This window comes from Pleuronectes platessa, chromosome 22 (genome assembly GCF_947347685.1).
Source record: "Pleuronectes platessa chromosome 22, fPlePla1.1, whole genome shotgun sequence".
Classification (NCBI taxonomy): domain Eukaryota; kingdom Metazoa; phylum Chordata; class Actinopteri; order Pleuronectiformes; family Pleuronectidae; genus Pleuronectes; species Pleuronectes platessa.
This window is the reverse complement of record NC_070647.1, coordinates 12528641-12555111: the sequence shown is the minus strand read 5'-3', so window position 1 is coordinate 12555111 and position 26471 is coordinate 12528641. Positions and strand designations below refer to the sequence as shown.

The 26471-nt window shown below is 43.5% G+C and overlaps 1 protein-coding gene across 1 annotated transcript; it reads left to right on the top strand.

Moving 5' to 3' along the window:
• Positions 1–1744: 1744 nt before the first annotated feature.
• LOC128428841 (ninjurin-2) lies at positions 1745–24459 on the top strand. The gene is made up of 4 exons (XM_053415099.1): positions 1745–1840; positions 23222–23352; positions 23450–23529; positions 24290–24459. Exons 1-4 carry the CDS (start codon positions 1745–1747, stop codon positions 24457–24459), a joined length of 477 nt encoding a protein of 158 aa, XP_053271074.1.
• Positions 24460–26471: the final 2012 nt, after the last annotated feature.

Here is a 26471-nt window from a genome sequence, read left to right as displayed (position 1 = left end):
GTCCAAAACAAATTTTTTATTGGAAAAAAGAAATATGATGCACAAATTAACAAACACCAACATCAGCCCCTTTCCGACGCCGTGGGAAGCCCTTTGGAAAGTGGGACACAGGTTCGCAGTGCTCACATCGTGTGGCGTCCTGCTCACACACACTTAACGTAATGAAATTCCTGCCGTTCAGGTGATAATTATTCTGGGGATTATGGGCTGGAGTAATGTGTTTAATCCCCGATGAAAGGCACCTTTCCCCCGCAGGACAAGCTCAATGTTTGAGTGTTTAAAAAAGAAAGACACGCTTTGTGGTTTTACTGTATCCATGTGTGTGTTTGCCGGCAGTCTAGTGTGTGTGCTGTGTGCGAAACAGGCCGTAATTCATGTATAGATTGACGTCATCGTCCCCCCTGTGCGCTTGGCTGCTGGTTTGTCAGCAGGGTTACACAAAAAGTACCGAACTGGGTTCCAGGAAAGAAACTGTGTCAACTTTCTTTTTTGTCATTTCCACAGATATCTCAAATAACTATTCTTGGATCTTGGAATCTATGAGTGTGAGCCATTTGGTGCAGGTCCAAATAAAGAAACTGAAGGCTTGTGTGTCTTTTTCATTGAGTCCCTGACTTTCTCAATTCCACTCACAGGTCACCTCGAAGGGTCCGAAGTGTTTCTGTCGAGCTTGTTTCCTTTCCAGTTCCTGTCTTTAAGTGAACAGCAGCGCCTTCCTGCTTCACCTCAGCCCCTTTGGACCGTATAATAGAATAAACCTCTTTTTCATTTCAAAACGCACACGGCTGTTGTGCCCTCTTCTTTCATCCTCACCTGCGACTGCACACTTGCAGCCTCTTTCTGAGAAGAAGGAATAAAAAACACGTTCTTCCTCCAGTCGATGAAACGCTCAGCTCATGGCTCATAAAACACAGCCCCGCTCAAATCATCACACTCTCAGGATTTTTGCTGGTCCGGCCTCATTTGTTCAAGTATGACCAGTACCTTAAGTTTATTAATGGAAGTCAATGCAAAGCGGTTATGTGTGTGTAGTCAGCGTTAATAACCATGGTACATTAAAGGTGCTATAAGTATTTAAAGTAGTTATGATTCTATAATGCAGAAATGAAACAGCTCAAGGCGAGTAAAGGAACAAAGCTAAATGCTGACGTCATGTTTCTCTCTTTTCTAATAAGTCCTGAAATCTTCTGGAGGGGGCTGTATTCTTTTGGGGGGGGTCCCCTGATTTAGAGAGAAGTCCTCACAGTGGAGCCTCAGTGCTTTACTGGGAATACGCGTGACCTCGGTTACAGTAAACAGGAACACAGCAGAATGTTTCCGTTGGGCAAACACACGTAAATAGACCCAACCTGGTCGCAGTGGTCGGGCCATTCAAATAAAGCCGTGCACAAGGACGGGATTAAAAAACGTTTGCTCGGTTTTCAATGTGGTGGCTCATTAGTTTTCTTCTACCATTTTAACAGCCTCGATTTGACACAGAGGGAGAATAGAGAGAGGGAGAAAGAGACAGAGAGACATGCGGAAAGAGTGTACAGTGAGAGAGCGTGGGGGGAGGCCAAGATCGGGGGGGGTGAATGAGTCGTTTGTTTGTCTGTCCGCTGTCCTCTCCGGCCTTCGCCTGGCGCTCGGTGCCTGGCATCCAGTGTAATTTCCTCCTTCATAACGACCACTGCCATCCGCGCCATTAGCATCTTTACTGCAGCACGGGCAACACTTGGTGCGCGAGTCGCTTCGGGGTCTTATTATGCAGGGAATGGGGAAGACAGAGCGAGGGGAGCCGGGCCGAGACATCGACCTGACATCGCTGAGGTCCACCATGCCGGCTGGCGGCCCGCTGCAGGTTAGTGCACCCAAGAAAAGACTGCGTGAGAAAAAGAGGGGAGGCAAAGTCGGGGAAGGCCGTAAACGACAAACGATACAAAGAAGGAAAAACAATAGTGAAGTTGTTCCGTCCAGTCTTCTCTCTTCCTTTCTGTGTCCCCCTCTTCCTCTGTCCCTTCACTCTTTCACCCCCCTTTTTTTGGGGTTGATCTGTGAATTGCAGCCCCTGTCTTAGCTTTGCCACAGAGCCGCGGTATGTCCTGCCTACGTGCGAGCTGAGGATCAGAGGGATGGTGCGTGGCTCTCGGGGTTGGGGCCGAGCGTCTGGACTCTATTCCGAGACCCAGAAATGATCACGACATCCATCAAATATCAATTAGTGCCTGGGTGTGAAGGCTAATAAAGGCAATATAGCCGCGGGTCAACAGAGCAGGTACTCACTAACGCCAAGAAGAGAGGTCAAGGAGGGCTGAGAACGAGGCGTGTTGTTTTTGAGAAGACATATTTATGGACACTTTTTACTTAGTAGTGTAGTATATTCTGCTACCTTTAACCTTAGTATGAACCAGAATCACATGTTTAAGCATGCGGCCCCCATCTTTAGATTCTCAGTAACTCTTCTATGCATTTCTTGTTAGTTCTCTCCCCTAGGGTATGAACTCTGACCCCTTAATGGATGAGTGTAGAAAATGGGTTTTCTTCTACTAAGCACGAGGCATGTTGTTATGAATTCATCCTTACATTTACATGTTATGCGTTCAAACACATGTAGTCATGCACCTCTCAACCATGGGATGTGGGATGTTGCCATGGGCGTAGGCAACCCCTATATATATTGTATGTTTGACGCCTGCAAATCGGGCTTCACTATTGGCATGTGAATGTCTCCGGATTTCTAGAGTCCGTCCTGACCTGTAAAGACTTCTGTGTAATAAACTTTAACTATACAAGCAAGTTCTGGGTCTGCGGAGAATTCTTCCTTCAGCATCAACTTCACCATCATCAACCTCTCGGCTGCCCAAAATATACGATAGTAGTAAAAAGAAAGAAAGTATTTTGTTTTTCTGTTATTGTTATTTTTTCATTTCGGTTTGTTTTGATTTTGGTTTGTTATCGTTCAAGTCAGTTTGGCACTGGTTCCATTATACAACTTATCTTCTGAGTCATCATTCACACCCACACACACACACGCATACACACACACACATACACACACACACACACACACACACACACACACACACACACACACACACATAGAGCTGGTCTTGTGTAATAGCACTTTGTTCACTTGTGCAGCTAAATATACCAGTAACTGATAGCCCCGCTGGTTGATTGGCAGGCACAACAAATAACAAGGACTGTGTGTGTGTGTGTGTGTGTGTGTGTGTGTGTGTGTATGTGTGTGTGTGTGTGTGTGTATATGTGTGTTGGTGTGTAAGTACTTGTCTTTGTTACCTCTTCACCAGTTGTTCTCATTTGAACCAAAGCCCTTGTAATCATGAAGCTAAACATCATCATGTGATTTTCTAGTTAAGGTGAGGGGTGAGATGTGAACTGTGGTTAGGTTAGGTTTAGGGTTGGGCAAGAAATGGTCACGTTCATGGTTGTGGCAAAGATAAAAGGTGAAAGAAGTAGAATCAAATGAATTCAGATTGATGCTGACATCATGTTTCTGTTTCCGGAGGGGCTGCATGAGAAAACGCAAATGTCTGAGTCGGCTGCTCTGGATATTTTCTGGAACTTTTCGTGCCAGGGCCCTGGTAAAAATGTCCGGCTGTGGGAATGTTGATGAGGCTTCTAAGACATGAATGCAAAACAAAACAAATGTGATTATGGTGATAAGGGCCCACGCTGGTATATCAACACATCAGAATTTATAGGTCATGTCCTGCCTCCTGCTCTACCCATGACGCCATCCCTCGCCTAAATGCTCTGGACCTTTTCCTGTAGCTGTGAACGCCTCTGACTGCTGTGTTCTTCATATGTGAAGTCTGGAGAATGTCTCTACCCAATTGTCTGGACATTTTCCAGAGTTCAAAGTGTCTCCTTCTACCTGCTCATTAGATCAGAGGAGGTTGTGAATATTTATGCAGAGTTGCTCGGTAGGAGTCTAAAGCAGGATGCCAGTTTTAGTGGATGGTTATGAATTCATGTGGCAAAGAAAATATACGTGTTTACCTTTCTGCTGACCACCTCCAAATATACCCGTCATGAATGCTTGCTCTGTTCTTCTGTTAACACACGTGCGCACATTTTTCATGAGTCACGCTGGACACATTGCAGAATCTAAATGTCTCGAGAATTTGTGTTAACACCGGTCGAGTGCAAACAGTGTTCAGTTCGGTGGCTGCAGCAGTGGCCTGGTGTGTGTGTGTGCACAGCGAGAATTAGACTGACTAACATAGCTAACACGTCTGCGAGCGTGTGGCGATGGAGGATTGCCTCGCGTGCACGCCCTCAAGGACAGGTGACCTGCGTCCGGCCTCTAACCTCGGCGCTAATGATCACATTGTGCATCCGAGACCAAGCCGCAGCTATTCGTTTCAGGCCCGGTCGACTAATCACATGTTGACAGACGAGCGGTGGGAAATATGTGACCCTCGGAAAAGCAGAAATGAGAAATGTATGCATGCGTGTGTGCGTCTGTGTGTGTGTGCATGTGAAAAAACTCTCTCATATCCCGTATGTCTACATCATGCATCTCAAATGTCTTTACCATTTTTGGGTAGCAGCTGTACTTACACCTCAGATGCAGCTTGTGCTTTATGTCACTTTTTGTCGGATGAAACAGTAACACAGGACTTTTGAATACTATCTGGTGCTTCAGGAGACATGTTACGCTCAACACATTGGACGGGGAGACATGTCATTTGCTGCATTTGGATTAATGAGGTTTTCACTCAGCGTCTGTTGCGGAGCTGCCATGATGAATCTATTTCTATGGTGTGAAGTCTTTACACCTTGAAGTCCCCCTCTATGTATAGAGCACGGCGACGGGGCGTGGAGAGCTGACACCGAATTAGAAGGAATGACACAGCCTCTCCCTGAGCGGCCATCATGCTTCAGAAAACAGAAACTTACAATAATGGTTATATTTTTCTGAATATAACCAAATACCATAAGAAGAACTTAACTAACTCAATGCACAAGTCTTTCAATACTTTCCCAGGCTCTCTCTATCAAAGCCATTCAGTCCCACTGACAACTCGGTATGAGTTTTTAGACAAAAGGTGAAGAAGAAGAATCTTTATCAGACTTAATTTGCTCAGTCAATGAAGTCAGTGAATTTGGCCTCATGAATCTGGGAATTCCCAAAAATAATGATGCTTCTGTTTGAATGAAAAATATCTGTCACTTTGCATAAATATCAAGAAAGAAAGATTCGTATTTCTTCTCATCTCAGAGGATGCAAGGTTTATTTTTAGGTTTATTTTGTTATGGTCTGAGAGGATCGTTGCTCAGTCATCGGAGCCTGATACTTGACTTTAGGATCTCCATAATGTGCCCATCAACAGAAACACACCATTCGGTGGTCGTGCTGTCACTGAAACGAAAGTTGAGACGATCGCAGCAAAACAAGAAGCGTGACAGCTTCATCTCACAGTCACTTCTTGCATGTGAACTAGCCTGAGACGACCATCGAGTGCTTACGGCAGAGGCCAACAAGTCAGGGCAGGTCACTCACTATGATATATCAACAATAACAATAGCAATGCTCATACCAAAATAATACAGTGCGTCAATATGTGTTGTGTAATATGTGCTATGGCAACACCTATGTTTGTATTCTCAGGTGTTGATCCTGCTGCATCAAGCCGCTTAATAGAATATTCTTTCTTTAATCCACTTGTTTGAATGTCCCTCTGTGGCCACCGTCCCTCTCGACTTCTCGACTCCATCCCACTTCTCTCACCTCCCAGAATACATTTACTGCCTCTCTTGGACATTACATGTTTATACATGCGTGTGTGTGTGTGTGTGTGTGTGTGTGTGTGTGTGTGTGTGTGTGTGTGTGACCCAATGTTGGCCCCTACATGGCAAATGCCAAATTCTGAGTGTGGGTGTGAAGTGCGAGAAAGTCTGTGCGTGTGTGTGTGTGTGTGATTCCGGGAACATTCATCCGAGACCCAACTGAGACTCATCTTTAAATGTCTTGTTGTTGCGTAATAGTTGTGCAATGTAAAATCTGCCTAGTATATTCACTGTGTCGTACATGTGTTTTTTACGCTCTGTCACAAGACATATCTATAATCGGAATCAGAATAATAATATATGTTATTCTACTCAACAAAGTGCGATGACGGATTGATGCGTGAACACATCAGAATGTGAATGGAGCAATCGGATGCCAAAGTGCCCACGAAGCATCTCGGGTTCGTTCACACCAGCGTTTACAGCGACACCCTGCACACACTCACACAGCAGGACGGTTTCTCAGCGGGGAGAACGAGGAAGGAGGATGAGGCAAGTGCTTCCTCTTGTCGGTGACTCAGGAGGTTAAGGCGGGTCGTCCACTATCCAGAAGGTCTGTGGTTTGATCCCCGGGCTCCTCAAGTCTGCATTCGGAAGTTTAAAAGTGCTAGATCCCGAACCCCGGAGTCTCTGTGCACTGTGACTGGTGTGTGATAGAAAAATGGCTACACATAGAGGTGCTGTGGAGTAGCTGTGCTGGTACTCTAAAGATCTCTTAATGGTCGTTAGGAATGTAAAACAGCTATATAAATACAGTCTCACCATTTAATTTATATGTCCGGGTATCTAACCTTTGACATTTTTACCCACAAGCACGTTCCTCCATCCTTCAGTTCCAGGTGTGAGCCGCCTGTTTGAGATCATGATTATATATATATATATTATATAACATGTTCCTGTTATTGGAAACGTGTCTGAGCTGGACAATCTTGTTTTCCGTTCTTCATACATTTACATTATTAATCCCAATATATAGAGAAAAATATCATATTTGTTATATTTCATTTTCTTTTATTATATTACACATTTGTGCAGACTTGACTGATTTCAAATTAGATTTGTTTTGCCTTCTCTCCCACTCTTTTAGCCGCAGGCCTTGTCCAGTTCTCCTTCTTCTCTTTCTCCCTCACACATTCTTCTCCATTCTCTTTTTCTCTCTTTATCCTCATCTTCCTCTGCCCAGGGGGGATGTGTGTTTTTTTTCCAGGAGGGGAAATTACTCTGAGTCTGAATCTGAAACAGCTTTTACACTTCTCTGGCCTTAATCAATGCCAATGAGACAAGATGAGTGATTCCAGGCAAAACACTTTACCAGATATAAAACATGAGATTGTCACACACACACACACTGTTACACAGAACAGTCTATCTGTGTGTGTGTGTGTGTGTGTGTGTGTGTGTGTGTGTGTGTGTGTGTGTGTGTTGTGCCTCTTTCTCTCTTCACAAACCCACAATTATGTTGTCAGAGTGAAAAACAACAGACACAGATATAGTGTTCTCATCACAGACACACAAGTCTGCTATTTAAATCATTACTGACGCCATTTTCAGCTGGTGAAAGACTTTTGTGTGTTTCATAAAGACAATGTTTTTCACATTAAATCAATCATCAGTCAAATCCTCAGCTAAATACCTCACAGAACATCCTGAAAGTGTCAAGAGTGTCCAGAGTCGGTTGAATCTGAAGTATTCTGGAACTTTTCCCGCCAGCAAACTGGGAAAATGCCTGGAAAAAGTCCCAGTGACCCCATGTGGGAAGGTAGCAGGCAAATAGCTGGAGAAGAGGGAGTGAGCGGGCGTGTTGACGACATTTCTAACACGCCACAGATGCAAAACTCCAAATGTCTCAGAATGGAAATAAGGAACCGTACATGAAGAAGACACAAAGGAAGGGCCGATGTGCTAAAAACAAAAACATTTGATTCCTGCAGGGACATTTTTGCATCATGTCCTGCCTCCTCTACGCTCGACGCAGGCGCCACCCTTCACCTGAATGTTCTGGCCGTGTTCCTGTTGTTGGGAATGTGCCTGAGCCGAACGATCTCGTGTTTCGCTCTTCGTACTTGAGGAGTTCATTTCAGAAAACGGCTCGAGACTGTTGTTGTGACCCACTTTCTTCCACATCCACGTGTTCCAGCTGTATCTGCCAAGAAGGAACAGGAAAACCCCATTTCCAGTGCAGAGGCCCCCCTACTGGGACACCATAACTCTCTCTCCCACACACACACACACACACACACACACACACACACACACACACACACACACACACACACACACACACACACACACACACACACCAGACTTATAAATCCATTTTCACTGCCTATCAATCATTTTTAGGCTTTTCACTGACTTTCCATGTAGCTCTGTTTACACACCCTTGACTCATTATAAGAAAACAAAACCTGTAACTGTTTAAGGGCCTGTCAAAGAATTCACCAGGATTCATTTCTTTTCAGAGAATGGTGCGGTGCTTATTGACTGCAAGTCTAACACGGAGACTTTTAACTGCGGCGGTGTTAAAGTGTAACTCGTGGCCGGGCCCGTGTGCTGAGCTTGGACGGCGGCCAAACTCACATAGAGACGCAGTCACACATGTGGCACAGGCATAAAAATAGACATAAACAATGTACAATGTCGTAAACCCCCAGGAGCCCCTCGGGTGTGGTGCTGCTGTGCGGCTCTGTGTGTGTGTGTGTGTTAAGAGATGTGACACTGACCCTCTAAACTTGCCGTCCCTCCTCGGAGATAAATATGAATTAATGTGTTTCCCAAATTCGGTGCTGTTCCTTTAAGAGACGGAATCGAACCTGTTGATTTAAGTAAAAAAAAAAATGTGCTGGGCTGCAGGCTGAGGCCCAGTGTCGAGCGTGTGAATGAACGCATGAGTGTGTACATGAGTGTGTTTACGTTGATTGAAGGGGGATCTACAGGTAGATAAAGACCTATCTCCCTCTCTCTCTCTCTCGCTCTCTCTCTACCTTCATTCCCTGCAGTGTCAGTGTTGCCTCATCCAATCAGATGGCAGCAGCAGCTGGTCGCTGATGTTGTGTACGGTTTGTGGAAAAGGCTGCATACATGTAGACGTGTGTGTGTGGATTGTGTGTAGTAATGTAAACACATAGACTGTACATAAAGATAAACAGGACCTCCCTCAAAGTGAAGCCAAAGCATCTCGATCGCCCCCTGGTGGCTGGCTGCAGTATGGGTCATAAATCCGGCCTCCTCTAGGTTAGCGGAGGGGAATATGGTTTCAGTTCTTTTTTAATAGTTCTTATCACACTGTGACCTTGTGACCTTGTGACTCACACTAAGGATCCATCAAAGATGTAGCAGGTTCTTCCTTCCGTCATGACCCAACTGTCCCCAGCAATCTAATGGAAATGGGCGGTGTAGTTTTGGAGTAATCCTGCCAAAGACGTGCAAATAATCGAACGAGCAAACCATGAAAACTCACCCTCCTTTGCAAAGGTTATTAGGTAGTGTTACCATTTGTAGTCACACGCCCTTAATGATGCTTGTTCACACATTTAGACACAACGATACCACTTGGAGCTTTCTGTACAAGCGCACAACCGTAACACTTAGATAGTGTGTTGGAGTGAGGTGGCTGTGTGAGGTCATTCATGATTATAAGTGTGTTCAAAAGGAAAAAAGAAAAGCGATGGCGTGGGTGGTTGTGAGTGGGGGAGGTGGGTGAGGTTCTGTCTTACCTCATCCAGTCTCCGTAGCTGATGTCCACTGGTGCCTGTGGCGCTCATGGGACTATTGTTGATTTCCACAGGGTGAGGTCATGCCCAGCGTGAAACAATGACCCTCTGTTATTAACCGTCCTCTGTGTAAGACCATGAGGACTCCAGGTCTTGAAGGAAAACATTTGATTTCACTCGTGTTTTGGTGAAAGTGAGAATCACTGCATTTTACAGATCATCAACCGTGTTGTTCTGCTGTTCAATTGTTTTACCACAGTATTACAAGTTTTTATTAAGACATGGGGGGGGGGATGCCGGCCTTTGAGTGAAAATTGGATCCCTGTAAAAACATATGGGCTATGAAATTGCTAAAAAAGAAAGTGTCTACACTTTAATTGGCAAAAACTATATAACACAGGCAGCTACTTTGGCTCTGTACTTTAACAAGTATGTAACTGTATGTTGTATTTCAGAACTTTCTCATGATCGTAAACATAGTGTGTGTGGGTGTGTCCCTGTGTGTGTGTTGTGGTCACAAATTATCGTCTACCCTTTGACCTCTTCAGTGAAAATAAACAGCCATAACTTCTGTGAGACAAATACTCGTTTACTTCTTCTCACAGCCGCACACACACGCTCCTTTTTTCACCTCTGTGCAACGAACAGACCAGTCTTTGCAAACAGAGTAAACACACTGTGTATAACAGGAGCATTTCGTTTTCAAGATACTTTATTACGGATTTACGTATTGTTTAATAGATAAGCACTGATTTTGATATATTGCATAATCAGCTTTGCGATGGGACAACATGTAACTCTGGACATTCATTGTTTATCTTTTTGTCTATATGACGGTTATTATTCTCTGTGTAAATCAACTTACTCAATTGAAAGGGAATTGATAGAGAGGACGTGTATTTTGCACTGGGTTTGTCTCAGTGGAAAACTCCCATCATGACAATTAAATGGCTCAATTTGCAGCAGTGACGGCTGATCAGAGGAGAAGCGCTGATTTCAGATCACACCCACATTACCACAGTAATAAAAACCCGGTGGTAACCAGGGAACCCGATTGTGGTTTTCTTCTGTTTCTCTAGGAACACACGTGCAGTCGTAAAAAAACAAATCTGCAGAGCAACTTTTGAAAATGTGAAATGACCCTGGTGTCACTGCTCCGGTCGTTCAGTTATTACACAACAGATGATCATCATGACATCACTACTCTGCTAAATCAACATCGCAACCAAGTGTTTACTTTGTGCGCTTAGAATGAGGTGAGATAATAAACCGTCATGTTATAAAGTGTGTGTGTGTGTGTGTGTGAGTGTGTATATGTATGTGTGTGTGCGTGTGAGTGTGTATATGTATGTGTGTGTGTGCGTGTGTGTGTGTGTGAGTGTGTATATGTATGTGTGTGTGTGCGTGTGTGTGTGAAATTTGCATGTGTATATACATGGATACATGACAAGGATTACACAACCTCTCCGTCTCTCTCTCTCTCTCTCTCTCTCTCTCTCATGCAAGCACACACACATCTGTAGACACATGACTGTAGCCTGAAGTGCAAGTTCAGTTGTATGTACAGTACAAACACACAGAGGAGGAGATGGTGACCTTTTCTGTGTGGTTGTTTATGTTTGACTGGTTGAGCAGAGATCCCGTGAAACCAGTAGATTTCCAGTTGTCACCATCACCATGTGCACTAATCCTATGTGTGTGTTCACTGGATCCCCGGGTTTGAACAAAGTGGATGTGATCAAACTAAAACACTTTAAAAGCCTACAAATTGAAAACCTGCTAAGAGTTGAGTCTTTTGCAGTATACAATATTTAAGTCCATTGCCAAAATAACGAATTGCAAAGCCGACAAGGTGGTTTGATATTGCGTCTCTGCCACTTGATGGGACATAGGGCGTGGAATATCGTGACTGTGAGGAATATAAAGGGATGAAATATTTGTTATCATTCATTCCTGCCTGGTTATAGGCTCAAGTCTGTAATGCTGTCTTCCCGTCAGATGAGGCTGAGATTGTTTAAAGTCTGAGTAATTTCCTCTGAGTCTTAGACCTTAACCGTGTGTCACCGGCTGTGTGGTGCTCAGGACGGGATATAATCATTTTTAAATGTCTACCAATAAAAAGTGGAAAGCGTGAAAAAGAAGGGAAATGATGTCTCACTGTAAACAACAGACAGGCCGACAGTATTCATCACTGCGCTTTACGTGTCTTTTATTCGGGACACAGTTTGGACAAGAAACCTCTGCATTCGTGGAACTCAGGAAGTGGGAATGCCCACACACACAGGAACACAGAGAAAGGAAGTGTGTGTGTGTGTGTGTGTGTGTGTATGTGTGTGTGTGTGTGTGTGTGTGTGTGTGTGTGTGTTGTGGAGGGCGAGGAAGGCCCAGTCATAAACCCCAGGAAGTCGCTGGAAGGAATGTCCTGCGAGGTCACACGTGGCCGCGGCCTGAGAGCTGGCGCCCCTCAGCGAGGGTTAAACTCCAAACAGCTCGTCGTCGGTGCAAAATGTCACCAGAGACAAGATGCGACTCCATTCTCTTTCTTTCCACCACACCTCCACACGGCAACATGTCCCGCACAGAAATTTACAGTTGAGCCGGCATTGTGTACGACACACACACTTCCTGCAGTATCCCCCCCCCCCCCCAACTGCTCGCTAGTTGTTTGTTTTGGATGCAGACAGGCAATCGTAAATGTAAGTTAAGATCTCTTGTTGTTGCAAAGTGACATTTCTGTTTGAGTTATAATTACAACGAACCACAAACACTGTCAGGACTGGTTTTGTAATCACAGGCTATGGTGACTCAGAGGATTGGAAATACCTCACGAGCTTGTGGCTGTTTTTTGATGCTTTAATGATTTTTGATCACATACTGGCTCTAGAACACGGACTGCACGTCTGCATACAGGAAGACATGGTGGGATTTGAGGAGAATCATTTATTCCCTGATACCTATAAACTGGATCTGACTTGTAAAATGATTATATATTCAAACTTTTAACCTTCTATATAATTTTTTTATCTTCTTTTTTATTATCATAGCTCTGATACATTTTTTCCTCCAATCTTAAATATTTTATATTTCAATCTATGTCTTTCTTATTTTCTCATCTGTTGTGTGATCTTCAAATTTCTTTTAATTGTGATCTGTAAAGCATCTAACTAGTTGACAAAATGATTTATGCTAATACAGCAGAAATATCGAAAACATAATTTAAAACGAAATGATATCGACGTACGTTTTTCAAAGCAGTTTCCTAGATTTTTAAAAAGTAATCTCACCTTATTTCTAACTGATTTTACAGTTTGCTGAATGTTACGTTTGATCTGTCTGTTGCAAAGTTGCACAACAACAACTTTTAACCTGACCGTCATGTTCATGGTCATAACAGCATCTCTGCCTCTGGTCATTGAGGCGGAACGCAGCCCTGTAACATTGCAGGTAAAACTATTGGGAAACACTTTTACCAGAGCTTGCATGTTGTTCTGAAGAAATGTTAAACTATATCTCCTGTTCTGAACCTGGCTTGATGCAGCGTTTCTCTCTGAAATGAGCCGTGTGCTGCAGCAGCAGCTGGGAGGCAGCATGTGTCGAGGTAACATTCCTTCAGGGGGACGAGTCGGACACCAGCTCCCACAGGAGGAGACTTCCACTCCCCTGAAGGGCCCTGAGCACCTCGCTGTTGACCTGTGACCTCCTGAAAGACGACGAGGCGGTGATGAAAACACTGTGACACTCCATTCATTATCATCGGGAAAAAAATGATGGTATTTTTGGTGCTCCAGTTCGCAGAAGGCATGTGCATCCATTTTATGACAGGTTACACACCACCAAGAAAAACCAGGAATTCCAGCTATTGCTGCCGTCTTCATCCTCACAAAGGACGCTACAGTCAGTCCACTGTCCAAACACGTCCTCCCTGTTGTAAAACCTTCACGCAAACATTCAACAATGACTTGTATATTTTTACAGCCCCACAAATCATGCTTGAGGCCATTGTGTGGTTGTTTGTCATCTGCTGATTGCAGGACGTGTGGTCTCTCTCTCTCTCTCTCTCTCTCTCCCCCCCCCCCCCCCCCCCCCCTCTCTCTCTCCCTCTCTCTCTCTCCTGAGATCCTGGTAAGTCAGGCTGTGAATGGAAGTAAACGCAAAGGACAGTTGTGTGTCTGTGTGTGTGCTCTCTCTAGAACAGTGATACAAAATGTAAACATTGTAGTAGTACTTTCCAATGTTCACAATATCAACTTTGAGGGATAGTTGTACTGTATTTCATTATTTAGATTTTCTTCAACTTTAAACTTCCATTTTCTAGAAATAATACAATACGTAATATTGCATAGTAACAGGTTAGAGAATAGCTCGGCTACGTTTGTATTTACACAGCTTATCGCATCTCTGATGTCTTCACAGCAGAGTTTTCCTTATTTTAAAGTGTAAATAATAAAACTTGTGTCGGAATTTGTATTTAGAAAAGGTTTAAAGCAGATACTGTGTGTGGAAAGTGGAGTAGCTGTACATATTCTCGTCGGGAGCCTATCACATTTGCACCCGGCGATGAAATGTAAGCATAATGAATAGCCTCGGTGCAAAGTCATACAGTGAAGCAGTACGTGCCAAACTTCTGTCATCAGCGAGAAGCCTATAGGACGGCTCCTCTGCCTGGGCTGTACATTCGAGAGATTTCAATTTGATAGGGAGCCCTGAAGTAACTCCAGCCTGCTCATACTCATCATTCCTGCCTGTCATCGGCAAACCTAAACCAAGTCATCACAGCAGAGAAAGCAGCTCAGAAAACAGTCAGAACACTTCTGTTTCTGTTTGTGATGTTGCCATGACACATCCGACATAACTGGCATGCGACGCACCCCCCTCCCCCCCACACCTACCTGGCAACACGCAGATTAATACAAACACACACACATCTGGTACTTTATGGTTTGGAGCATTCTAGATGATGCTATATTAGCAAGGCTCTTAGGTAACACATTCTTGTAGCAGGGCTGACGTCATAGGAGAACCAAGTGTTTATGGACACACACACACACACAGACACACACACCTGTAGCCCTTGTTGAGGTCGGCCTAGTGCAGCCACCCACCAGGGGGCGATTAATATGCTTTGACTTCACTCTGGGGCAACGGTCATGCCAGTAATATGAGCAGCTGAAAGGAGAAGATGTAGAAACGGTTTGCTAAAGTCATAACAAACCAGAATTATTCTTGAAATACTCGAGAATAAAAACACGAATAACAGTAGTTTTCCAAAATAACAATTGTTTTTTTTTTTTATGATATCGGTGTTGCAGTACAGGGAGGATTTCATGGTGGTAAAGTCCTGTCAGTTGGAAATGGGACCCTCCAAACATACAGGATGTCCCTGCAGGGCTGGGGGGGCCGGCTGGCTGAGTCACTGATATGAGGAACGCTGTGGCACCATGTGCTCGTGATCAGGAATGGAAAGAGTCGACCGATATTAGATCACTGCCTCCTCTCTCTCTCTCTCTCTCTCTCTCTCTCTCTCTCTCTATCTCTCTCTCTCTCTCTCTCTCTCTCTCTCTCTCTGTTCCCTGGATAACAGATGGAAGTGCCCATGCAGAAATGCACGCTCCTGTGGTGGAGTGTAAGCAGTTGGATTACAGAGCAGTGGGAGTCCGCCCGCTACACACACACATGCAGGGAAATGCCTACACCGTGTGTCCGCATGTGTCATGTTAAATCACAGCTCAGGGTTTGTTCAACTTTATTTCCTGCCCGTGTGGGTTTCCCCACGGTGGCATCGTGTGTGGCCGAGCGTCTCACCATTCAGGGGTGATAGGTCAAGGGTCAAAGGTTAGGGTTATGTGGGTGGTTTATTTCCCCTGTATTCTATCTCCTCACACACACACACACACACACATGCACACTTCTATGTCTTTTTTTTCATAACTTTAATTTGTTCGAAGTTAGATCAAATGCTTTTAAAATTCAAGAGCTAGAATCTAGAGAGTCCAGGAAGCTGACAGCTTATAAGAACTATTCTGGAATCTGGTTTTTAGTTTTGGTAATACAAGACAAAGGAGAACACACATAGACAGGATAAAGGTTCAGAATGAATGAATAGATAAAGTCAATCACAACTTTCTTGGAGGATGATGGATTGACTGCGGTCAGTGTTCCTGGGACCAGGGTTAGAGACTGACCGAGGGAAGGACGGTGAACCTCCTGCATCCTTTCAAAGGAAATGGGCTCAGTTACTTTATCCTAACTTAAACCTAATCGTAATCCTCACTGTGACCCTAAAACAAAGTCCTAACCCTCAAACAGGCCATTGTAAGATCTGTCAGATTCTGAGCATCATTCACTTCCCCAAAATGTCTACTCTTTATCAGAGAACAAGAGAATCCAGGGTCAAAGTTGATGAAGTCCTTCAGGGTCCTTTATCCAGATCCAGTGCTGCGAGAAAAATGGAGATCCTCTACTGAAGAGGCAGCGATACATTAATGTTAATACAACCGATTACAAGTAAAACCCCTTCAGGCAAGAAAGTATTATTATCATTAAAATATACAAAGTTTATGCAGCAGAATGGCCTTTGACAAATACATATTACTTTAAACATATCCTGCATTAAAATATTAGAAGTAATGTTGTGGTTGCTTGACATTCAAGTCTCTCAAACAGACCTTTTAAGAGTGGAGGCCCTGACAACATCTCCTCTAATATGTTCTCACGCTCAAGGTCATAAACTGGTGCTGGGTCTCATGAAGCGTGCACACACACACTAATGATTCTTTGCAAATCCTGTCCGGCAAGTTAGTGACTGGTCCATCCTGCTGAGTAACAGCTCGTCCCCTGCAGGTCAACACTTTGATCATCACAGGGAGGAAGGAGATGAGAGAACCATCAGAGACACAGTTAAACAGAAACAGAAAATGCTCATGAATTTTATTATGTAATTTATAGTTTAAATCACAGTGTCGATATCATGCAAATCATTCTCTAATCTGGAATTGAATGGAGGCTCCACTGAGGAATCTTCTGAAAGGACATGGGATTTTAACTGAGCCATCACTGAATAGAAACAGGCCCAGAGTTGAAAATACTATAATGATTAGATTCTGTGGGAGTGTTGGACTCAAGAGGAAAGATTAATGTGATTGTAAACAGGGAGGAAGAGAGGAGAAGAGAGCGGTTTTTATCCTCCGTGTTAAAAGTACATGTGCCTTCACTCAGGTGGGACCTAAGGGGACGCAGCAGGTAACGAAATTACAAGTTTCATGATTTTGCAAATTCACTCATTGGCCTTGTACCCAAGTACATATATATCCAGACTTATTGTAAAGGCCGGCATCAGCATCATGTGAGTCTATACATAAAAACACTTGCACGCTTACACACACACACACACACACATTTTAAAGGTTGTTTTTCATGCCAGTTTTGCTAATTACAGGCCAGTCAGTGGGATGAATGATGGCAATGAGGTCTTCAAGTTGCAAAAGTTTTTTTCTATGTCAAAGTTCACATAATTAGAGATTTGGCTCTTGCTGGATTTGTTGGGTACGTGCGCAGAATTTACTCCTCTGTTTGTTGGTGTCTAAACATAATATGTCTTTTCATGGAAATGCACACAGACATACACAGACACGCACACACACACACACACACACTGGATCGCAGAACATCACGTGTTGATGTGCCCCCCTCCTGCACAAACAAGCAAAATGTCAAGATGTGATGTGTGAATGGACCTGATGTGTTCACCTCTGCATGTGGAACCAGTTTTCACAGTCAGGCCTGAAAATGTGTATTTTAAGCATTTACTTGAAGTCTGGCTTCAGGATGAATATAAATCCTAAATTCTTCGACCTTTAGATTTTGTTTGGCAATATCCGGCTGTTATAGCTGCTAATGTTCGACTGTGTTCACGCCATTCTTCAAAAATCTTTTAATATGAATTGAAGCAGATGGATTTGAGGTCTTCTCACTGAGATCTGCAGACTCAGCTGGGATTAGAAAAGAGTTTAACAAATGGATCTAATGCGTTTAAAGCCAATCATGGATTTCAGTTACTGAAAAGAAAAACATGTCCGTCTCTTCTCTCTCTAAGTTTTCTCTCAGCGCTGCTCTTAGTTTTTGGCAAAAACTGAGTTGGGTTCAGAGCCAAAAATCATTCGAGTACGCAAGTAACTGCCAAAGCTGATCTGCTGCCAGGGAGTCGGCGAGGGGGGGGGGGGGGGGGGGGGGGGATCATCTTGGTCGCTGCTTCTCTTCCTCCATTGATGCTGATTCTCATCTGTTTCTCCTCATCTGCTTTTCTGCTGTCTTCTTCTCTCTCGTTCTCTGTGGAAGTTACATTAAAAGCAACCAGAGGGTTGATGCCTTCAGGCAGAGGGAGACGTGGAAAAAGGGGGAAAAAACAGAAAAAATTGGGAAGTACTGACATTGAGATGGAGAGACGGGCAGTTAAAATAAGATACTAAAGGAAAACCAGAGCTCCACTCCTAGTTGGTCGTTTCTTCCCATTGGTTATTATAGCGGCCAATGGGAGTCCAGGGGAGGAGCACTTCCTGTGAGGTTGAGGGGGGCCCTCCATGTGGTTTAGTCAACGTGCTGGTGTGTGTTTGTGTGTGTGTGTGTGAGAGTGTTCATGCCCTGCAAGTGTGTGTGTTGGCAGTCAGGAGTGTAAACGTGTAGTTTTGCATGGTAGGACAGGTCAGGTACAGCGTGTGCGTGTGTGTGTGTGTGTTTGTGTATGTTTTTGGTGTGTGTGTGTAAGTTATCTGATGTGGCCCTGTGCCCACAGCTTCGGCTCAGTGACTTTCAGGAATGAGACTCCCGAAAGCACTCTGGATTTTCTATAGGATGAATTTACAACATAAACACACATCTACAGAAACCAGGAGTGAAAAAAGGAAAGAGAAAGAGGCCACATGAGCAGAGAAGTGTAACGGACTGACTGTAGGTATGGAAATGTCAGCGCCTCGGTGCAGACTCACTGTAAATATCTCCGCAGTGAATAGATGAAGTGTTCTGTACATTCATGGTCCCCTGAGGATTTAGAACTCCTGACAGACTGACTTTTCATTCAGTGCCGCGTGACATTTTTAAGATCCGGGGAAATGTCGCCATAACTATTTAATGGAGTGCCATAAAATGTTGTACATTTATTTCCCAATAAAAGACCAAATTGTAATGGTGATTATTTGACTTTCATCTCGAGCCTATTTCAGTCGATCACCAGATACCTGCGGCTCAGCAGGGTCGTCCACTAACCAGAAGGTCGGTGGTTCGATGCCCGTGTGTGAATGGTGTGTGTGATAGAAAAAATGTCAGCAAATAGAGGCTGTTTATAAATGAGAGTGTAAGCGGGTGAAGGTGACTTCTACTTAAAGGGCTTTGAATTTACCACCTTGTGAGGACTAGAACAATATGATTAAGATCACTTCATGTGTAAAACTATAAAAGAAGGAAAAAAGGAAAATTCTATAGACTCATTTCTCTTCTTCATGAGTTTCTTTGGAGCTAATGAATTTTTGAAGCTGCGATGTTGTGCATGTTATAGATCCTCGTCTCAGTAGCAGATCCCATTCCAGCTATCAGGCTGGAGTGATTCAAAACCAGTAGAAAAGTAATAAAACAGTGAGTAACTTCCTCAGCACGCAGGACGCAAAATCTATAAACTCGACTAATTCATTGCAGATAATCACTCCTCCTCTTTTATACTGTGTGGAGATTTTAGACATAAATAGAAACAACCACTGCTAACACCTGAATGACTTTTTAGAGATAAGGACCAAAGACACTGAGACACTCAGGAGACCATATGATTGGATGATATATCATATTTTAAAAACACACAATACTTAAGCCACTTATATTATGCAGCTGTCTGATTATTTCTCAGCAGGGAAGGCACTTTCTTTCACAGGATTAGAAAACACTCGCGGTCATCTGCTCACCGTGGAGCCGGGTCGTCAATCCTGCACATGATGGAGCCTCGGCTGTAATTCACAGCTTCTGAGGGTAAACGTGTGGGACCTTCGCCGACCTCCTGCAGCCGAGTGCGCACGCTGCTGCTGTAAATCAGGATGTATGACTTGTCTTGCTTCCTGCTGAGACAAAGGCAACAACTGACATTTTGTCATTTATCAACGTGTACATGTGAATACATCCAAAATAAAATGAGATTTAGTGCAGCGAAGGAACAGTCGGTGCATTTAGAGAGACACGACAGTAAGTGGACACACATGGGCCATAAAGTTGTATGTAGGCCATTCCAATGTTTTGGTTGTGGTGTGTGTGTGTGTGTGTGTGTGTGTGTGTGTGTGTGTGTGTGTGTGTTTTGGCGGCATTCCCAAAGCTGATGTTGATAAAGTGTGACCACATGAGGCTCCAAAGAAAAAAATTATTGAAACAGGCCAGCATGCAAACATACTTTTTTTTTTCTCTCTCTCTCTCTCTCTCTCTCTCTCTCTCTCTCTCTCTCTCTCTCTCTCTCTCTCTCTCTCTCTCTTTCTCTCTCACTCTTTGTGTCTCTATATCCAACACTGCCTCTCTTTTTTTTCATCACTTCTTCACTTCTTCACGTCCTCCTCCCTCCTTCTTCACGTTTTCCTCCCTCGCTCCTACCCAGCTCTCCCTCTCGCTCTTTCACACACGCTTCGGGAAAACATTCCAGGGGCCGGGCTACATGTGTTCCCAGTGTTTTCAAAGTCTTGTAGGTTTTTTTGGAATTGCCTCATAGTTTCTTGGAGATTAACGTGGTCTGGGACAAACTGTACTCTTACCGTATGGGGGAAGAGAGCCAGTTTTCTTTCACAGAATGATATCACGTGGGGCCTCTGCTCCTTTGGTAAACATCTGGATAAACTGCAAGGTGCACAAAAGCCCCAAAAAAACAAACATACATCTTGCACAAAGAGTCAGATTATTTTGGTTTTGGGTTGCGGCCTTTGCCGAGTCGAAAACCCACATTTGAAAATGTCAGCGGTGACGTCTCATACCAGAACCCGTGGCCCAGCTATGATAAGCCACAGACCTCATACAGACGCCGTCGGTGAGAGCTATTTGTTACCGGGCTGCACCTGCCAACTCGCTGTCTCCCTGCGGAGGGAGGACGTGTGCCAGAGGGAAGTGGATGTAAAACACACTGGCTGCTGCTGCACAGTGGATCTGTGGTGCTGCTGGTTAGTTATCGTCATTCCGTTTGCCTCAGAGAATTTTGGAAGAAGAAACGAAGTCGATGATGATCTCAGCCTCGGAGAACGCTTTGTGCATGTGTGACATGTTCACAGAGGCTGCAGTGCTTTCTGTTGTGCACTCTCACAAACTGTTAACTAAGTGAAGTGGAAATGTTTGTTAGAAGTTTCACTGGGAAAAGAAAAGTGTTTGTCTCTACTTATTAAGGCCCCATATGTCATAGATAGATAGACAGACAGACAGATGGATAGAGGGTAGGATGGAGGAAGGAAGGAAGGAAAGAAGGTAGGAAGGAAGGAAGGAAGGAAGGAAGGAAGGAAGGAAGGAAGGAAGGAAGGAAAGAAGGAAGGAAGGAAGGAAGGAAAGAAAGAAGTAAGGAAGGAAGGAAGGAAGGAAGGAAGGAAGGAAGGAAGGAAGGAAGGAAGGAAGGATGGAAGGAAGGAAGGAAGGAAGGAAGGAAGGAAGGAAGGAAGGAAGGAAAGAAAGAAGGAAGGAAGGAAGGAAAGAAGGAAGGAAGGAAAGAAGGAAGGAAGGAAGGAAGGAAGGAAGGAAGGATGGATGGATGGATGGATGGAAAAAAGTATGTGCAGCATACATAAGTAAATTCTCTAACATAACTACTTCCTAAAGACATCGTTCTTTGTTGCTTCAAAAATCATATCTTACTCATGTACAGGAAGGTCAGTGGTGCTGCTTCTTATAGAACAGCTGTATCCAGAAATTGGTTCAAGTGAGCAGTAATTTTGCAGGTATAGAAACACAGGAGAGAAACTGAGTTAGCACAAGGAAAGGCTGCTTTGTTGAACATGTACAGTAATAATGTCCACAAGGCCGCAAGGTGTGTCTAATACACGCACGATGGACTTTCTATACGTCTCTGGTTAAAGACAAGAAGAGAGATTCAAGCAGCTCTGAAACAGGCCAGAGTAAAATGATCCTCCTGAGGACAGACGCCTGTAATCCATGGCTCAGTGTTAAGAAACATAATATGTGCATGTGCAGGACGATAATTAGATCTCTGCATTTTTTAGTTCCTCACATGTGCTGAGGGTCATACATGAGGTCTTATGTAATGATGCACACACCCACACGCACACACCCAGACAAACACACACACACACATACACACTCTTACACACACCCCGGCATATATACACACACACACACACAGCACCTCTTTTTGGGGAAAGCTGCAAGGAAACGTGACATTTCTGCTATTACCTGTTATTTCCTGCTTCGCCATCGAATGATTGTTCTGCAAAAATAGAGACATTCACTTTAACACACAAAACACAATCACACACACACACACACACACACACACACACACACACACACTCAGCGGCCTCACACACCCACTCAGCGGTGCAACAAAGAGCAGCTCTTCATCGATCTAAAAACAACTTTCAAATGAGCTGCAGCACGAGAAACACTGGGGAGTTTCTGTTTTCAGCACCCCACCTCCACTAAATCAGAGAATTTAGTTCCTGGAACTAAATCTGATGAAATAATAATAAAAAACAATGGCAGGAATATTTTTATGAGCCAATAACAAGAGTTAGATTTATCTTTTCCTAAATCTCTCGTATCTTATTTAAGGAATTTACGGATTTTCCTGGGAGTAGATATACAAACAAAAACATTTCATATTGTTTCGTGGATTATCTTTGTTTTCTGGTCATGTCTTGTAGTGGTATCCATGGTCTTTGCTGCCCTCTTCAGGTCAGTTTCATATGACTCAGCAGACATGTGGTCAACTTTCCTGCAGAGCTGCTTTCCTCTACGTCTCTGTTCCTCCTTCTTATCCCTTACCTTCACCTCTGTCCATCTGTTATTTTTAATTTGCATTTAACATCTACGCGTCTCTTTTGGATGATAAACAGTAGCAGTGGTTTCCTAGAGGGCAGATCTTGATAAACTTCACATTGTTGTCCCCTTGAAAGCAAGGGATGAAGACTGGCATGTTACAGAAGTGTGATTAGGATAATTTCATTTCATCAGTTCATTATTTTGTTCATGTCAGGATCAGAAAATATCAGAAGCCAAAGAATACTTTAAAACATCTATGGTTGATTCTGCTTTATCCATTTCCACTAAGTTTCATGTTGCTTATAGATGAGAATGATTTTGATCCTTTAGGATGTGTCGTTATTAAATGTATCAGGGAGGTTTTACAGTGTTGGTTGTGCAATGATGTGATGCTACATACCAACTGGGCCTCAGATCTACCGCTCAGATATTTGATAAAGGATATTTCATTGTGTATTGAGAGTGTGGAGTTGCTTAATACTGAACTTCATATTGGTAATGTGTCTATCTGCATATATGAACAAAACGAGAATTACGGATCTATGACTTTAAAAGACACGATTGCAGGTGTAAATACAAAGTTATACAAGTTGGACAGAGAGGAAAAGGCTTTGCATTCAGTATTCTAGTTGTGTTGTTAAAAACTTCAATAAAGCACTGGGCGATGAGGATGGAGAGAATCATTTGAAGTCCTGAATCTGTTGCTCCGTGTTTCTCAGGGCGGTTCCAACCTGAACATGAACCTGTACGCCACCAAGAAGTCGGCAGCTGAGGGCATGTTGGACATCGCTCTGTTCCTGGCCAACATCACACACATGAAGACGGTCATCGAACAGGGAGCTGGATACAGGTACGTGTGTGTGTGTGTGTAATATTTACAGTTTTACATCAAAACACATATAGTTAATATCTTTCTTTGCATAATATTTGTTCTCTTGTGTCCTCAGGTACTACGCTGCTGTTCTGACGCTCATCTCCTTCTCCCTGGCTCTTCAGATTGTGGCTGGAATCCTGATCATCGTCATCGGTGAGCGCTGCAAAATTATTCTGATAAGAAACATCTGCTGCTTCAGAAATCCATCCTCCATGTTTTTAACCAGTCATATTAACAAACTAAATCACTGACAGGTTGATTTGCAGGGAACATACAGGCCGAGCAGGTTTAGGTGTAGTGTCTCGAGGCCACCACATGTTGTGCAACACCAGCAAACCACCTACGATAAGCTGATAATTGGATTTTGATTATTATTTTGTTTTCGTATTGTCGCTATTTTTGGTATGTGTGTGTACGTGTGTGTTGCAGCCAGGAGGGACATCACTGATGAGATCAACCAGGAGCGTCTGGACTGTCTGAACAACATGACAACCATCCTCATCTTCCTCATCTTCGTCATCAACATCTGCATCACAGTGTTTGGGATGGAGCGAACTGGCCTGTTTGCCAGGATGCATTTCTGACTCTGACGTAGGGAACGATTTTAACATGCACAGGAACGCACACACACACACACACACACACACACACACACACACACACACACACACACACACACACACACACACAAACAGAGAAGTGTGACTTACTGTACTTACAGCACTAATCTGCCACAGTATATTTATATATATTTGATTTGATTCAGTATGAGTGGAAATGGACTGGGCCAAGGGACCAATAAGTGTCTTTGTGTCTCTGTGTGTGTGTTTCTGTGCGAATGTGTTGTCATTGTCTGTGTGTGTAATGTGTGTATGTTTTACCTTTGTGTGTGTGTGTGTGTGCATGTGTGCAGCTCGTTTTGAGCTGACCCTCCTCCCCTCCTGTCAGCGGTGTTTAAACTTCCTGAACAATCTGAACACAGGCATCATCTTCCTCACCCTCATCGTCAACATCATTAAATCGGCGTTCGGCACACAGCGCAGCTGGCTGCTGGGATGGATGTTTCAGCGTTTCTTCCTATGAGACGTTCACACACTGTACGTTCATTAACACACATGATTAAAGTTGCTCTGTGCACAGTAGAAATCCAATTTCCGTTGTACACATTTATAGAACCACATTATGTTTATTAGAGTTAGGTGAGTTACGTGAGACTCTCGTAAATATACAGACAATAACAACAACATCCAGCCTCAGAGCAAATCAGAAATAAGCTCACAGTATGAACAACTACACATGATACACAAGAGAAATGACTTTCCATCTGACTCACAAAAACAAATGAACCAATATTGCAATTTCCCAAAAATCCAACTCCATTAAAATATATATTGGCCTCTAGACATCAGCTCCATGAAAGCTCCACTTCTATTAAAGTGTCTAGAAAAACCTTCCACCTCTCTCCCTTTGTTTTCAGTAACAATCACAAGGGTGTGACTTGTCCGGTGCACGGCCCAGAGCAAATTTGTGTCTGTTGACCTCCACTGGTGCATTTGCATTGAACTTATGTGTGAAATTCACTCGGCCAGAGTCTGCACAAGTTCACAGGATCTCCTCAGAGGGGAGAATTTACTTTAAGTACAAATGAACATGTCATTTTGTACCTGGGTCATAATATATGGGGGTGAGGGTCACTCCCATTAATCAAAACCGGCCTGTGCATCACTGTCAATAATCATCACACTATTTTAAATTTACCTAATTTTGCTACGAGGAAGTTAGTTTTATCTCAAGTATGACATAAGAATAGTGATTATTTCTATTGCTATAACAAACAATTATTCATTGCTCAGAAATAATATCTAGTATTTGACTGTGACATTTGACCTCAATCCTTTCAATGTTCAGACCAAATTTCAGTCCAGGAGTCAAGTGGACAGAGGCTGGAGGGGGGGGGGGGGGGATCAGTGTGTGAACGTGCTGCTTGCATGAGAGCATCTCTGTGTTCATGTTGGAATGGGCTATGTGTTTGTCTGTGTGCATGTTTCAACTGCATGTATGTGTGTGGGTGCGTTTAAAACGTTTGAAATACGTTTGTGTGTGTGTGTGTTTATGTGTGTGTGTGTTTATGTGTGTGTGTGTCTGTGTCTGTGTGTGTGTCCCAGCCCGCAGGGACCTGAACGTGGTGTCCAATCAGAAACGACTCGACTACCTGAACAACGTTGCCACAGGCGTCATCTTCGTCACCACAGTGACAAACTTCTTCGTCAGCTTCTTCGGGTCCAAGAGGACGGGCTTCTTCCGCTGGCTGCTGGCTCGACTCCACTTCTGACACACACACACACACACACACACACACACACACGCACACAAACATTTGTCGAATCAAAGTTAAAATAAAGTAAAAAGTTGTTTGTGCAATTGTAATTTGTATGAAGTTGGGAGACATGAATCACACATGTAAGAAATATCACATCTTGTGTGATTTATTATTCCGTCTTTGACGTGTGCTGTTCCTTTTATGTTTTCATGCTTTAATCCAACTAAAATATTTCCCCTTTAACCAACTCAGCATCTATTGTAATACATATTGATGCATTGTGTTTTTAAATATTTATTCTTGTCATGTTTTGAAATGGAAAGATTGAGAAAACTTGATCTAAACTTTAACGTTTTATATTATTTATTCTCAAGTTTTGTTTTGTTTTTTAAGATTCAATCTCAAACAGATACAAGTACATATATGAGACATATTATAATAAATGTAGTGATTTAACAGAAGCCTGTGATGCTTACTGTGGTTTTTACGGAAGGTGAAATGGTGACTGCGACTAGTCAACTGCAAATAATGCAATGTATGTGTGTGTGTGTGTATGGATCACTTGACCCTGGGCTATCTCTCAGTGTGTGTGTGGCATAAGACTCCACTCATGTTGTGGGAACTTGTCTTCCTTATGTTGTAAGGTTTTTGTTAAGGTTAGGTTAAGGTCACAGTGTGTCTCTAAGTGTGTGTGTCTGCTGCAGGACGCCGGGACCTGAATAACTCTGCTCTCCAGAAGCGTCTGGACTACCTGAACAACATGACCACCATCATA

What these genes read in the sequence shown, in the direction of transcription:
- LOC128428841 (XM_053415099.1), top strand. Translation starts at nt 1,745, where the DNA reads ATGCAGGGAATGGGGAAGACAGAGCGAGGGGAGCCGGGCCGAGACATC. An exon ending in GAACAGGGAGCTGGATACAG is followed by an intron (nt 23,353 to 23,449) that starts GTACGTGTGTGT and finishes TTGTGTCCTCAG; the next exon opens with GTACTACGCTGCTGTTCTGA. An exon ending in AATCCTGATCATCGTCATCG is followed by an intron (nt 23,530 to 24,289) that starts GTGAGCGCTGCA and finishes GCATGTGTGCAG; the next exon opens with CTCGTTTTGAGCTGACCCTC.